General features: G+C 38.3%; 1 protein-coding gene across 2 annotated transcripts in view; it reads right to left on the reverse strand.

Annotated features, from left to right (window-relative positions):
* PDE4D (phosphodiesterase 4D, cAMP-specific) overlaps positions 1-17295 on the reverse strand; it is a 1047082-nt gene that overhangs the window by 200651 nt on the left and 829136 nt on the right. For both annotated transcript variants that reach the window (XM_014548745.1, XM_005857916.2), the window contains one exon: positions 3734-3925. In XM_014548745.1, the coding sequence (XP_014404231.1) occupies positions 3734-3925 (192 nt within the window). The remainder of the gene's footprint in view (positions 1-3733; positions 3926-17295) is intronic.

Below are 17295 nucleotides of genomic sequence, written 5' to 3' on the forward strand. Positions count from 1 at the left end.
ACATAGTTTCTTTATTACTTCTCTGACCAATCTGAGCTATTATCTTATTTTATTCTTAAAATATAAATGAAAACCAAATGCTCACAGTGCGGACTAACTAATTTGGTCAATGTATTTGGCCAACAGGTACTTCTGTTTCTCAGCAGTTTTCCTGCAATAGTGCATAGCACTTTGCTTAAGTGGCCTCATCAAAATAATGTTCTCCTAGAAACTATCAAAGTGTTTGTTGTATGTTTTGAAAAAGGTTAAGCTCTCAGGACCTTAGATCTCTCACCTGTAAAATGACATAACGAGTGTCCCTATCCATGGGACTGTGAAAAGTGCCAAATGAGAGAGCAGATGTGAAGATACTTGGAGAAGTGAAGGGTGGCATATGCATGTAATGGGCCTATGATTACTATTATAACCATCATGCATCTTACTTTCTCCTTGTGCCTCAGCTATGTAATGAGTGCCTATTTATAAACAATAAGGTGATGACATCCTGTCTATTAGGAAGTGATATTTTCCTTCTCACTTTCTCAATAAATTAAATGGTTATATTTCAATTTAAAGAGCATTTAAAGGTTTTCCAAAATATTTCATTCAAATAGATAATCACAAACCTTCACTGGTACTGTTTGAATTTGAACTTTCTAAGGGGTTCTCTTAATAGGGAAGCGTAACTAGAGCAACACATATAAAATCATCAAGAGAATTTCCTTTCATTCTCCTTCTCCACTGGCAGTGCCCCAACACACACACACACACACACACACACACACACACACACACACACACCCCTGCTCAAACACCCCATTCTGTAAGCCCTTTGCATCTGGACCAGCCTCTTCATCCCAGCACCACTCCCTGCACCTGGACCTCCTTCATATTTAACCTTTTTTTCTGTGAATTTCAACATGATCCACTTTCCTGCAGTAACTTTGATATGTAATCATTCAACAATAGATCAATCAGAATGCAATAAAAGTAAGAATTTGACCATGCCAAATCCAGCTACAAACTATTGTGGCTTTTAGGTCCCATACATTGTATTCAAATAGTCTTTCTCTTCTGTCACAGTTCCCTACTCACACCAACCAGACTGTCATTCCTTAACTGAGCCATGATTTCTGGTGCCTCATGGTATGCAAACGTTGCTCCTTTAGCCTGGCTTTCCCTGGATGGCAAACGTTCCTACTACTCTCTGCTTCCATAGTTTAGTAAATGCCTCAGAGATGGTATTATAAACGTCATAAGTGTGCTAATTATGTGTAAGTGAATGACTAAATGTCTTAAATGTCTTAAATTTCAAACCCAAGAAAGTGGGATAAAAATAACATAGAAATAGAGCCATTGGAAAAAGGAAGTTGTTTTGGGATGAAGAAGAGTGGACACCTTAATATAAGAAATTAATGATAAATAATGGGCAAAAATAGGTTTACAGTTGTGAGTACACAAAAACAGTTTATTCTTGTATTATCATTTATTAATTATTGTATTATTTTCCATAAGAACAACTGTAGACCTGTATGTACTAATTAATGAGTACAAAAAAGTGTCAATTTCCAGGATGCAATTAAGTGCTACAGATCTGAAGCTCATTTACGAATGATGAACATGTACTAATTAACGATTGTGAGACACAGTGGGATAAGAAAGTGCAGATTTATAGAAAGCGTTTAAGTGCTACAGAGGGTGAGGGGCTATACTTTGGGGAAATGCAGTATGCTAAGGGGTGATAAGAGGAGCTGGTAAAGGAGAGGCCTGTGAGTAGGAGGGAACAGAGAACACAACAATGATAAAAGCTGGGAGATGAAAACCACTATGCACTTCGTCTAATAACTGGCAACATGCCTTCCACTTTATGGAAGTGGAATGTATTCATTTCAAGTCTTGAATGAATGGATTTTCAGGGGTCAGTATGAATGGGAGATAGATTTCAGAATATTAAGGCAACACAACATGGTAAAGAAATGTAGAGGACAGATGTAGATCTTTGGGGAGATATAACTTATTGACGAATTTTAAATGCAAAAAAAGGAAAAATGCATATCTTTTGAAAGATAGCAGAGCCTTGTACATTATTAAAGTGGACAGTGAAATGCTTTTCCCTGTAGTCCACAAGGACACAAATTAGGGCTCACATACTGTCTTTTCCACTAACCATTTGATCCGAGATCTGTTATTTCACAGATTATGCATCGTTTGAAATAAAGAACATTGTTTTATGATTTTATTATATTTCCTGCAATGCTTCACCCAGGGATAGCTACACAGAAAAGTTTAGTAATTCAGTATTTGAATAAAAATTGGTTGCAGTTTAGTTGCTCATTCCTAGGGAGACTAGAGCATTAATTGTATTATCACTTTACAAGTGTTAATAAAATGGCAACCCACAGCTCTATGTTGTGAAAATGAGGAAAAGTACAATTTCACTTCTAAAGCCCTATTCAGACCAATAGGTGATCTGTTAGGATGCCAAGAATAATCCTAGACCCTCAGAGGCCTCATATATGTTAATTCCTGTACGATGAATTGCCACCTGTCCTGAGTTTCTGAGATGGTATCACGAGAAAATGGCAATGTTGTTAGATAAATATCTAGATGCAGATGAGGGAAGTGGGGATGACTACATACAGAGGGAAGAATTGCCACAAATGACAGTGCAAATATTGAGTGAGAGTAAGGTTCTATTTAGAAGTCTCCACAACTTAGAAAGCTGCAGAACATGACAATAAACACAGGATTGGATTGTGCTGAGAAAATGAGCTAATAATAGTGTATGATCTGCAAACCTGCTTATCAGTCTTAATTATTTTCTAAGCTGTACCATTATTTAAATGATATTTAAGTCTGTCTAATATTTTCTGTGCTTGCCTCTAGCAATTCATATTCCAGAAATCGTTTAATTTAAGCAACCCCCCCCACAAAGACCTCTCGAATGATCTGGCAAACCAGCGCTAACATCTGGATGGCACATCAATTGAGATATATTCAAAATGCTGTGCACTGTAATATCACAGGGGTTTTCAAACTGAGCTTAAAGTTTTTCGAAATTCTAGAAAATATGCATGTGACTGGGTAGCTAAAACTCAGGACCAATGTGAATATAAGCTAACTAGAGGCCCAGTGCACAGATTCGTGCATCAGTGGGGCCCCTCGGCCTGGCCTGTGCCCTCTCACAATCTGGGACCCCTCGGGGGATGTCAGACTGCCGGTTTCAGGCCAATCCCACAGGCCAAGCTGAGGGACCCCACCAGTGCACAAACCTGTGCACCGGGCCTCTAGTCTGCATATAAGATCTTTGGTTAATCTCTTCCTACCCCCTCCCCTCTCCCAGTCCCTCTGAGATTCATCAGTCTGTTCCATGTTTCCATGCCTGCACATTGAGTGTCTGCCTCCTGGTGGTCAGTGCGCATCATAGCTACTGGTCGAACAGTTGAATGTTCACTTAGACTTTTATATATATAGATTTTTAAGTGTAAATGTTTCCATTAAAAATTTAACTCTCACTTTTCCCAGACAATGTATCTGTGGGAAAATAAATGTTTCTTTTCAAGAGTGACAGTGTCCTCAAGTTAAATCTACCATTTATCTTCAGATTGCATGATTTCCCTCATCATTCTTTCTAAATTCTAGAATGATACGGCAAACGAATATCATTGGTTTTATGACATCATCAACTCTAGAGATAAACTAAATTGATTTTCTATAAAAGCTCCCTCTTCTCTTTGCCCACTCTTGTACTTACATATCACTGGCGATGGAGGAGTTCCGGGACATAGACTTTGGAGAGAGGTCATAATCGCTGTCGGATCGATACAGAAACGACTCGCGACGTTGACTGTGGACAAAGTTTGCTTGGAGAATTAGCCCAGATCCTGGGCTGGTCATGGGATCCAAGGGACTCCGTCCCGCAGATGTGCCATTGTCCACATCGAAACTATAAAGGAAGGAGAAGAAATGGCATTGAAGTGAATACTTGCATGTTGACATTTTAGTAAAGGGAGATTTCAGTTTAGGAATTGACAATAGGAAAATTTATAGCTGATTCCTGGTGTTAAAAAACAATAATACTACAATACACAAAAGTAAAGAAACACATTGACCTCATACTCTTGTCTTCCTAAGCTTTGGGATACTTGATACTTTTGTTAACCAACTCGATACAAGACATAGGTCTCTCTACCAAGGGTGGGGAACATCTGGCCGGTGGGCTGTATAAGGCCTGCAAAATCATTTGCTCTGGCCCTGCCAAGATATTAGTGGTGAGTTAATTAAATGTTTGACCAAATATAGCAGGCTAATTTTTAAGCTGATAATTTTGTAGGCCCTCGAATGATGTTACAAATATTCAAATGGCCCTTGGCAAAAAAAAAAGATTCCTCAACTCAACTTTAGTTAAAAGGAATCATTCTGAAAAGAATAATTCTCCTAAGTACAGAATTCCTTTCAGGAAAAGAACAAATACATAGTCATTGACTAAATATTTGGGTTCAATTCAACAAGTTCTTCTTATATACCCAATATCATTGCTTCCCTAAACCTGGGCTGGCTTTTCTCCCTTTCTGCCTATACTTATCCAATCATCAATTTCTATTATAGCCTCTTCCCTCCATTCACTGCCAATACATCGAGTCCAGGGTTCCATCAACTCTCACCTACATTTTATAACAGCCTTTAAATTAGTCTCTTGCATCCATTTTCTACCCTGGACCAAGAGTGATTCTTCTTAAATGGTAAGTCTATGTCATTTATCAATTTAAAACCTTTTAGTAGCTCATTATTGTCCTCAGGATAAAGCCCAAATTTCTTGGCTAGAGAGAAAGAGTCCTATTAATCCATCTTCAATTATAGTTGACGATTTCCCCAGCCTCAACATTGCAACTCCTCTCATATTGAACCACCATGTCAGGAAATCACTGCCAAAGCTTCAGTGACCTAATTGTATCCATCCTTGAGGATTTAGTCTTTGCTTGAAAGGCATGAGATGCCCTTCTCTGTGCTCCCAAGGCACTTTCCCACTCCTTATCTGTAGCATTAACCAGGAATAGAAGGTCTTACTACTTGGTTTCCATTCCTAGACTGTGAGCTCTCTGAAAATGGAGGCTCTGAGTGCTCTTAGCACTTCAGAAACCATTACTAAGCGGTTTGAATGAATGCCTGAATGAATGAAAGGCACTGTGCTTGGCAATACAGATTTTAGAGTTGAGGGGAAAAAAGAACCACATATGCACAGTTTTTAACATCTAGATAAACTTTCCACAAAGAGCTTTCTAGTCAAACATCAACCAGTATTAAAATAAAGACACCTCGCATGTGTTCTTTCAAGAGGAGGGTGATAGCTCAGGTATGTGGTTAAAGATTGTTGAGTGGATAAATAAATAAATGAATTCAAGTTTAGTTGTTATTAACGTTTTTCTCAGTAGAACCTTTATCCAGACTATTAACCAGCTAATTTCAAAACATTATTTTATTTTATCCATTGGAATTATTAATAAAGAGTGTTATAACACAAATATTAGAAGCCAAAGTGGAAGAAAAAGCTAGGGGTTGAATGTTACATGGATCACCTATGAATCTATGATTAAATAAATATTGACTCTAAATCAATCCACCTATTTAAAAAAAAATAGGAAAAATTCATAATGTAGCTTTACTAGTCACAGACATGTCTTCCAATTTAACATTTTCTTAGAATTGTGTCACTTTATAAATGCATTGCTTTGGTCCTTGAAGGACAATGAGAGATTAATAGGCTCATTTTATAGAAAAGAATACTAGCTCCTAGGAAAGTTAGTTAACTGACCAAAGTTACTGAACTAACTGGATTCAATCATCTATTGTTTCAGAAGTTCTTCCAGTTCTAATGTATATTATGTAAACCACAAATGTGTGCTAGTAACTGTAACACCCAAACTGGGAACATTTGTTTCACCTAGAAAGGTGCCACTTCATGTATGTGGGAATTTTGGCAATCCTGAGGAAGGCCACAGGGGAAAGGAACCTCTAATCATTAAAGAGACGGTTTGGGGGTCTCTGAAAAGCTCTTCATGGATATGCTTAATTAAATAAGCATTTACTAAGCACCTAATATGAGCACACCAAGATACAAAAACTGAAGAAGATAAGATTGATCCAGGCTGGGATATCTGAAAAGTCTTATAAAAGAAAAGTATTTTATTTAAAGAGGACTTTTGAAGGCATTGAGTACACATCTGAAAGACATGCAAGACCTCTGAATAGGAGGAGGGTAGGAGATTTCTGTTTTAAGACGGTAGTCATGGAAGCTCTTCAGTGTGAGGATGACTTAATCACGTGACCACATAAAAAGGAGTTATTTTTATTTCTCTTGAAAATGAAGTTATTCTTAGTGTTTTATTTATTGTAAATTTTATTACATTTATTGAGGTGACATCTATATATATATATATAAGCCTAAGTGACCATTACTACTGGACAACCGGATGACTGGCTGGTAGCTATGATGCGCACTGACCACCAGGGGGCAGATGCTCAACACAGGAGCTGCCCCCTGGTGGTTAGTGCGCTCCCACAGCCAACCTCCTGCAGCCAGCCAGTCAACCTCCCGTGGTCCCTACCCCTGGCTGGCCCCGATCGGCTCCGATTGCAGGCCGAGGGACCCCATCTGTGCACGAATTTGTGCACCGGGCCTCTAGTTGGTTAATAAAATTATATAGGCTTCAAGTGAACTATTATATAATACCTTATCTATATATTGCATTGTCTATAGCAGCCGTGGGCAAACTACGGCCCGCGGGCCGGATCCGGCCCGTTTGAAATGAATAAAACTAAAAAAAAAAAGACCGTACCCTTTTATGTAATGATGTTTACTTTGAATTTATATTAGTTCACACAAACACTCCATCCATGCTTTTGTTCTGGCCCTCCGGTCCAGTTTAAGAACCCATTGTGGCCCTCGAGTCAAAAAGTTTGCCCACCCCTGGTCTATAGCCATACCATCCTGAACAAGCACAATCTTGTCTGTTCTTCCATTTAAAAAAAAAAAAAAGTGAGTATCCCCTCCTTGCTATGCATTATCAAAAATCTAGGAAATAAAGGAGTGAAATTTTTAGTTTAATTTTCTTCGTTCAATTGAGTAAATATCAATATAACCACCAAATCAGCAATTTGTGTTTTTTATTATTATATTTTTCTAATGACATTAAGCAAGTCTTAACTAACAGAGACTCTCCACTATAAGGCTTAGAAAAATACTGATAAATATCTTAAAACAATTGACATTACCTATTAAGAGAAAAAATATTAATAGATCACAAAATGCTTAATATGGGCTATTTTAGGGGCTTTGCTACTTTTCTTTGCAGGCTGTAATATAACATGTTGTCCACTAGATGGAGATCATTTTCTTAAATAAGGAAAATCTATTGTAAATTAACTTTAAGGCCTAAACTTGTTCTTACAGACTCATGACAGACAGAGGGACCTAGAGTTACACTCTGTGAAATAAGTCAGAAAGAGGAAGAAAAGTAACATATGATTTCACTTATATGTGGAAACTAAAGAACAAAATAAACGAACAAACAAAATAGAAACAGACTCATAGACACAGAGAACAGTCTGATGTTGCCAGAGGGAAGAGGGGTTGGGTGGCTGGGTAAAAATGGTGAAGGGATTAAGAAATAAAAATTGGTAGTTACAAAAGAGTCACAGGAATGAAAGTTATAGTGTAGAGAATATAATCAATAATATTGTAATAACTATGTATGGTGCCAGGTGGGAACTGCAAATATCAAAGGGACCACTTTGTAAAGTATATGATTGTCTAACCACTATGCTATACATCTGAAACCAATACAAAATAATATTGAATGTAAACTATAATTGAAAAAAAAATAAAAAAAGACTCATGAAAACATCTTAAATGTTATGCAAAAAATAAAATCTCACAATTTATAGGAAGTAATGACCAAATATTGATAAAATTATGTCAATCTAAAAATACTACTATTAGCTTTACCAACAGATTGAGAATAAAGATCTAAAGATGGTCACTGATGTTTTATTAGACTTTTATTTAAAAAACAACAACAACAAAACCTTAAGAAGCCTTAATTGAATTTCCATAAATAAAAATGGAAAACCTATTGTGTTGGGGTAAGGTAACAACAGTATCACTAATGGTCTGGGGAATGACTCTAAATTTTGGTAACAAGTTTATTCAGAATACAGTTTTTGGAGGGAGGTGCATCCAGGCTCTGAGGTTATTTGCAAGGTTGATTTCCATTACATTAAATGTTTCAATAATAAAAATTCATTACCAAGAAAGAGTAATTCAGTAATATTACAGAATCCCTAGACAGAAGCATTAGCAAATGCCAGTATTGGTGGATGATTTTACAGAAAAACAGACGTTGCATTATGAAAGATTCAGTGAGCAAACTTTTATAGTTTCTCCTACAACCTTAGATTAGAATTTAAATAAATACAGAGATTTGAACATAATACTTCTCTATAAGGCAATATAACATAAAGCCATAGAGAAGAAAAAGAACAAAACATGTCACATCTGTATTAAATATTATCTATAATAATAAAATGGTAATATGCTAATTAGACCAGACGTCTTTCTGGACATCCTTCCGGATGACCTTCCAGACCAGTGGTTCTCATCCTTCTGGCCCTTTAAATACAGTTCCTCATGTTGTGACCCAACCATAAAATTATTTTCATTGCTACTTCATAACTGTAATGTTGCTACTGTTATGAATTGTAATGTAAATATCTGATATGCAGGATGGTCTTAGGAGACCCCTGTGAAAGGGTCGTTCGACCTCCAAAGGGGTTGTGACCCACAGGTTGAGAACCACTGTTCCAGACGACGCCAGGGCTGTGAGGGAAGCCCAGGTCCTGGGTGCCTGCCAGCGGCTGGAGGGAAGCCGGTGCCAGCAGCTGGGGGAGGAAGGCCTACTCTTGCACGAATTTCATGCACCAGGCCTCTAGTATAAATAATAACTTATTAAATTGTGTTATATAGGCAATCAGAGAATTTGATTTAGACAATGAATATAAAGGAAGTTTAAGAAGCTGAAGGATATGTTTCCTTGAAGGGCAGATAAAAAATGTCCAGACAGGGTAGAGTTAGGGTGGGAACCATAGATGGAATGTTTGTGTCTCTCAAAATTTATATGCTGAAATTTAATTCCCAATGTGGTCTTATTTGGAGATGGGGCCTTTGGGAAGTGATGAGGTCAGGAGGGTGGAGCCCTCATGAATGGAATTAGTGCCTTATAAAAGAGGCCCAGAGAACTCCCTTGGCCCTTCCAACATGTAAGAAGTGGGCCCTTACCAGACACTGAATCTTCTGGTGCCTTGATCTTGGGCGTCCCTGCCTCCAGAACTGTGAGGAATAAATTTCTGCTGTTTATGAACCACCCCATCAATGGCAATTTGTTACAGAAGCCTGAAAAAACTGAGAGGATGGGAGCGGAGGGTGTGTAGTACAAGTGAAGCAGCAGAAGCAAACCCAAGAAGGAATAAGTAAGGCATGTGTATAAAACAGGACATTTAGTCTGGCTCAATTTGAGGGTTCATATTATTAAAGAATAGCAGGGACCTACAAAAATGGTAATTTCATATGGTTCAACCTAATAGGTAGGGCTAAGTATGTTTATGGAAAGTTTGGTGAGGAGTGTCAGAGAAAGAATCTTATTATACAGAAATACATGGAGAGGCACATACCAACTTTTAACATTGACCTCAGGGGCGTGAGATGGGGAAGACTATTTGCTATGCTTACAAATTTTTTATTGACTAAAATAAGCACAGTGATTTTGAAATGAAAAAGAAATCAACAAGTATAAAAATAAATGAATAAACAAAAGCACTATCCCTTCCCCACCGAAAGGCTAATTAATTAACTCCTTCAAATATTAGAACTAAGGAGCTCCCCTTGGGAATGGTTAGGTCTGGGGCAAATCAAGGCAATCCTTCTTCATTCAATGAGTAGTAATATCCGAGTATAATAATGATGGTGATAATAATAACTAGAATGATGAGAATGGTAATAAAACTCTTGGAGCACTTTCGATGTGCCAGGCATTGTGCTCTATGCTTCATATGCATTATCATTGAATCTTCACAATAGCCCTTTGAAGTAGGCACTATGCTTTCCATTTGACCCACAAGGAAGTTGAGGCATAGAGAAGTGGCTCTATGTTAAATGATGTGTTCAAGGTTATATAGTTTGTAAGTGGGTTTCCAACTCAACCTGTGTGACTGTAGAGCCTGGGAGAATGGCCCTGTGTTTATGTCTCTATTGTACAGCCTCCTGTTAACCATTAACATCTCTTAGCTTCCTCACCTGGATACAGCTTCAAATGCTAACTCTTTGAAAGTAACATTCTGATCAACTTATAAGACCAAGGCTAATTCTGGGATGAGGTTTTAATGCAACCCCTGTTGGGAGTTGGGGAAGGACCAAAAATGTTCCTGTTAGGATGGGGGTTAGACAATGTAGGTTAAATGTCACCCCTTGGTTCTGCCACTTTCTAGTTGCGTGCTATGGGGCACGTTTACTGTACCTTTCTAAGCCTCCATTTCCTGATATCTAACTCTAGGGCCACTATATGGATTAGAAGAGAAAAAAATGTTAGCATGCTGCCTGGCAGCTAGTATATTCCCAATATCTAGCAGCTATTGTTATTTTTATTGTTATTTCTCTCTATCTCTGAGGGGGACTTGCCATCTAGGTCATCCTCTCTACCTGAGTACATCGCTTTGCGAACAACCCAAAGGGAGAGATGAGAGGGCAAAGGAACTGATCACTGGTCAGTCAAGTCACCCGAATCACCCTGACCATCAATGAGGTGACAGATGCTGGAGTCAGATTGTTCAAAAAACTTTAGCTGCCTTTACATCTCCACCCCGCTCCACAGTTCCAGTGAGATAACATTGGGCAGAGGGTGGAGACTGTTGATTTTTCTCTAGATATTCCTCACTGAGGAGAAAGAACAATTTCCTGCTGGGAACCGTGGAAGACATGGAGGTACCAGCAGCCTGGGTGGGACTCCACTGAATATAATGAGCAGAAATAGCCTCTCAGACCTTAGGTCTCCAGCAACTGGGTGTACCCTGGGGACTTCAGGTCGCAGTTACACTGCTATTTATTTTCCTGTGCCCGAATCTCCCCTGTATAATGAAACCCCTGCAGTTGGTTATGTAACAGCATCCATGTTGATGCTTGCCACTCAGGGGGAGGGAGGTGGTTCATCCTTGAGCTTAAGTGTAACCAAAGTTGGATAATTACTAAAACATATGATTTCTCTTTATAATAGTTTATTTATTGTTATCAATGCCACAGAACTATGAAACCTGTTCCTAACTAATGCCAGTGATATTTCTCATTCAAGATTTCCCCGAGGATCAAATAGTTTCTCTGGAATTAACAAAAACTGCTTCTCAAAATTCTTTACTTTAATATTTACTTTGATCAGATTAACCACAAAGCTGAGACTCTAGGAAATAGTATTTTACAGTGATAGGCACAAATGGCAATCTTCCTTAATCAATAAAAATCTGCATCTCGAATTTAAATGGGATGCCCTGAGAGGACATGATATTTAGCCATGTCAGTGAATCATACAGGTAAGCAAAGTATGCATGTTAGCTTGCAGAATATATATATATATATTTGCACAGAGGACTAACATTTAAGCACAGGGGCATTTTACCTTTTATTTTCACAGATGGATTTTATAAACAAAAGCCTGGAACAAAGGTGCAAGGTGCATGCTTATTTATCAGTAGAAATATTAGGTGATTTCTGGAAACATTTGTTCCTGACTCATCAATGACGCTCCCAAGTAACATAGGGCAATAAAGAGATTCAAGATGAAAATCATAGCACGAGTTTGATATTTGGACTAGAAACCAGAAGGGACAAGCTGGACTTGCTTAGTGGGTTTTTGCCAAATGAGATTGGATAAGGCCATTTTTTCTCAAAAAATGCTTATGAGATCTAAAACTTTGAAAGCCCAAACCTAGAATTGTTTTATTTGAGGTTTATAGGTTATTTTTAAATGATTTTCTTAAATGAAACTTTCCTTAACAGAAACTCTGCTTAAAAAAGGATCTCAAATGGGTCCTAATGTGTGCCTGCGGTGCAGCTGGGAGGTAGAGGCAAGCCTGCAGCCAGCAGACTAAGGTCCATGTTTGCAGCAATTCTCTAGAAATGATCCACAGCTCGAGTCGTAAATATACATTTAACTTGGATATGTGCTCACAGTGGAAAGTGTCTGTTTTTGTAGTTGTTGATAGGCCCTCCATTTATCTGAAAATTTCATTCAGGCTTCTCTGTGATTAGAATAAAGCAAGCAAGCATGCATTCCTTTCCCCTGAATCCTGTTTTCATTTGTGGATCTCACAGGAAGAGTGCGCATGGGAAGAGCAGTGCGCATGTGAGTTCCTGCTTACCGCCTCCTAATGGTTTCCCATTTTATTCAAAGTAAATACAATTGGAGCCAGAGCAGGCCATCCCCAAATATCCCACCAGAGCATATTGGTTACTTGGAAATAAAGTTGCTTGACTAGCAGCTGATGCAAGAAGGGCACCTTTCACCCTCCCTTGTCTCCTCAAATACAGGAAGTAAATCTTCCCCATGGAAGGTGCCCTCCTAGCTTGAGGGGGACCAAGAGAGACGCCCTTATTGCCAAAGTTAAGCAATCCAAGGCAGAAAAGCTGACATAAACAAAAGCAGGTTATTTCTTTACTAAATTTACTATCGGAACCCGAACTTTGTTTAGATTTCTCACTAAGGAACACCCAAACCTAAGTGTCTTTGTCCTTTGTCATCTTAGCAGATACATTGTTTGTCTAAAAAGCATAAAAAGCTGCCGGTTCATCCTTTCTTGGAGCATCATTTATAATCTCACGTGCGCACATATTGATTGGGTTTTCTCCTGTTGACCTGGTGTTAGGTCAATTTTATTATTTGTCCTGCTATAGGAATTGAAGAAGAGTAGAGGGGGACATTTCTCTTTCTCTAACAATACAATGTCCTCACAGTGGTTCAGGCCCGTTCTGAGTAATGTGAGCCCCTGAGACCTCTCCAGTCTCATCCTGTACCTATACCCTCTTGCTCACTGTGCCTTAGCCTCTCACCTCCCTGTCTGTCCTTTGAACACGTGTGTGTGCATCCTCCCCAGGGCCTTTACACTCACAGTCCACTTTGCCTGGAATATTCTTTACCCAGATATCAGTTCAATGTCACCTTCATGGTGAGACAGTCCCAGGCTACCCTAATCTCCTGGCACTTTCTAGCCTCCTGGTGAGAGAAACTGTTGTGCCCTGTTGGTGGGAATGCAAATTGGTGCAGCCACTATGGAAAAGAGTGTGGAGCTTTCTCAAGAAATTAGAAATAGGACTACTATATAATTCAGCAATCTCAGTTCTGGGTATACCTTCAAAGGAAATAAAATCTCTATCTGTACCCGCCCCACATGTTCATTGCAATATTATCTACAAATAGGCAAGACATGGAAACAACCTAAGTGTTCATGAACCAATGGACAGATAAAGAAAAAGTGATTCACACACACAATGTAATATTATTCAGCTATAAATGAAAGGAAATCCTGCCATTTGCAACAATATAGATGAAACTTGAGGGCATTATGCTAAGTGGCATAAGTCAGAAAAACTAAGACAAATACTACATGATCTCACTTATATGTGGAAAAAAACAAACTTGTAGAAACAGAGAACAGGTTGGTAGTTGACAAGGTTTGGAGGTGGGGTGTGGGCGAAATAGGTGAAGGTGGTTATAACTTCCAGTTATAAGATGAGTAAGTTCATGGATATAATGTATAGGGTGATGACTATCTATAATAATAAAAGCAGAATATGCTAATTAGACCGGACAGCTGAACGAACGTCCGGACGTCCTTCTGGATGACCTTCTGGATGAAGCCAGGGCTGCCGTTGCAGCTGCGAGGGCCAAGGGCAGCTGCCGCGGCTTCGAGGGTCGAGCCCCTTACATGAATTTCATGCATCGGGCCTCTAGTAGTTAATAATACTGTATTGTCTATTTTAAATTGCTAAGAAAACAAATTTCAAAAATTCTCACCACAAAAAAAGAGTTGTCACTATATGAGGTGGTGGATCAGTTAACTAACCTTATTGTGATGATCATTTTGCAATATATACATGTATAAAATCACTACGTTGTGTGCATAAAACTTACAAAGTGTTTTATGTCAATTATATGTCCATAAAACTGGAAAAAATAAAGTTGCCATTAAAAGATATAATTGTGCCCTGGCTGGTGTGGCTCAATGTTTGGAGCCTCTGCCTGGACACCAAAGGGTTGAGGGTTTGATTCCCAGTCAAGGGCTGTATCTGGGTTGTGAGTTTGCTCTCCGCCTCCAGACAAGGTGTGTGCAAAAGGCAACAAGTCAATGTGTGTGTCTTTCTCACATCAGTGTTTCTCTCTCTCTCCCATCCCTTCTTCCCTTCCACTCTCTGGAAAGCAATGAAAAAAAATAATTTCCTTGGGTGAGGATGAACAAAAAAGTAAAATAAAATAATTGCCTTTTCTAGTCTCCTTTCATTTTTATTTTTCTTCCCAGCATTTATCAGCCTCTGCTAAACTTTTAAAATTCCGTTTATCTTACCCTTCTCATTGAATTGTAAGCTCTACAAATGCAGAGATTTTGATCTGCTTTGTTCATTAATGTATCCCAGCACCTAGAATAGTGTCTGGCACATGATAGCTGCTCAGTAAATATTTGTATTATGAATGCATTAATATCATTGGATTCAGCACTAGTACTTACTACAGTGGGGCCTTGACTTACGAGTTTAATTCGTTCCGTGACCGAGCTCGTAACTCAAATTACTCGTATGTCAAATCATTAAAGTGAACGAGTGAGACATGTGATGCTGGGCTGATGTTGTGGCGTTCACTGTGACATTCGCTGCGCCAACTAGCGGTGGGGTATCTGAAGCTGGCTCGTAACCCGAATTTTAGCTCGCAACTCAAAGCAAAAAATTGGCCGAGAGACGGCTCATATCTCGAAAAACTCTTTAGTCGGGACACTCGTAAGTCAAGGCCCCACTGTATATCCTGGTTATTATTTACTATGGAAGCCTGTATGGCTCTACTTCAAATGAATGTTATTATTACTATTTTTTTTTTAATTTTGGCTAGGAATCACTTTTTTAAACAAAGAATCTTATCACCAATGAGGTTCATTAGTTTGTTTGAATGAATCATCTGGAAAGGCACTAAGAAGGCTGGCGTGTTAAAAGGCATTTTAATAGGGGTTATTCTGAATATACTCCTGTCTGACCACCAATCAGCCATGGAATCAAGGGTGGGTTCCAGATTTTATGGCACATGAAGGGCATGCAATTTGGAGAGTCCGCTTTTAAAAATGCAAAAAAAAAATTCTTACTTTTGCAAATTTTACAAAATTTATAACTATGTGAAGTGGCTACTACTCCTCCCTTCCCAAGCTTGGAAATGGCCTAGGCCAGTTAGGGGCCTGAGCTTGATCTTCATTAGTTTCACAGTAAAGCTGCATTTCAGACAATGCTAACCAGGAAAAACAACGAAATGGCTGAAAGTGGAAAGGAGTACCATATTTTTTCCTAAAAGGTAAATTAGTATTAATAGAAGTTAATTTCTTTCTTTCTTTCTTTCTTTCTTTCTTTCTTTCTTTCTTTCTTTCTTTCTTTCTTTCTTTCTTTCTTTCATTTCAGTTACCATTCTTTCACACCTCCCATAATAACTCCTTAAGGTGTTAGAGCATATCCCATTCCTTCCTTCCTTCCTTCCTTCCTTCCTTCCTTCCTTCCTTCCTTCCTTCCTTCCTTCCTTCTCTCTCTCTCTCTTTCTCTCTCTCTCTCTATCTCCCTAATTTCCAAAACTTACTCATATTTTTCAGAATTTTTCTTTATATTTGTACATGTTCATTCTTCCAGATCAGTGATTATTAACTTGTTCTGGAGGAGTGAGAAGTGATTCCAGCAGGTTGGATATTAGAGTCACCTTGAAGGTCTGAAGAGGGATGTGCTTCAAACCACACCTGTCTTCACAAGGTTATGATTTTCTTTTCGAGGGGGGTGAATTTTTAAAATATGGTTCTCAGTGTCACCCTAACTATTCATGTTTTTAGACTTATTAATAATTAATTTCCAAATGACTTAATTGAATGAATAAGAATTATTAAATAATGAATTCCCTTGTGAAAATACTTGCCATTTAAAATAATATATAAAATAGATTAAAGAAATCTAGGTGATGCAAGGATGGTACAATATCCGAAAATCAATAAACGTGATACATCACATTAACATATTGAAAGAAAAAAACCACATAGTCATATCAATTGATGCAGAAAAAGCATTTGACAAAATCCAACACCCATTTTTGATAAAAACTCTCAGCAAGGTGGGAATAGAAGGATCATACCTCAACATAATAAAAGCCATATATGACAAACCCACAGCCAACATCATACTCAATGGACAAAAACTAACACCATTTCCCCTAAAAACAGGAACAAGACAGGGATGCCCACTCTCACCACTCCTGTTCGACATAGTACTGGAAGTATTATTAGCCATAATTAGGCAAGAAGAAGAAATAAAAGGCATCCAAATTGGAAAAGAGGAAGTAAAACTGTCCTTATTTGCAGACGACATGATGATATACATACAAAACCCTAAAGACTCCATCAAAAAACTACTAGACTTAATACATGAATTTGGCAATGTAGCAGGATACAAAATTAACCCCAAGAAATCTGAGGCATTTCTATACACCAATAGTGAACTTTCAGAAAGAGAGATTATAAAAACAATCCCATTTACCATCGCACCAAAAAAATTAAGCTACCTAGGAATAAACTTAACTAAAGAGGTAAAAGACCTCTACTCAGAAAACTACAGGACGTTGAAAAAAGAGATAGAGGAAGACATAAACAGATGGAAGAACATACCGTGTTCATGGATTGGTAGAATCAACATCATTAAAATGTCCATACTACCCAAAGCAATCTATAAATTCAACGCACTTCCCATTAAAATACCAACGGCATACTTCACAGATCTAGAACGAACTCTCCAAAAATTCATCTGGAATAAAAAAAGACCCCGAATAGCTGCAGCAATCCTGAGAAAGAACAAAGTAGGTGGGATCTCAATACCAGATATCAAGCTGTATTACAAAGCCACTGTTCTCAAAACTGCCTGGTACTGGCACAAGAACAGACATATAGATCAATGGAATAGAATAGAGAACCCAGAAATCGACCCGAACCAATATG

This window comes from Myotis brandtii, unplaced genomic scaffold (assembly GCF_000412655.1).
Source record: "Myotis brandtii unplaced genomic scaffold, ASM41265v1 scaffold115, whole genome shotgun sequence".
Lineage (NCBI taxonomy): Eukaryota > Metazoa > Chordata > Mammalia > Chiroptera > Vespertilionidae > Myotis > Myotis brandtii.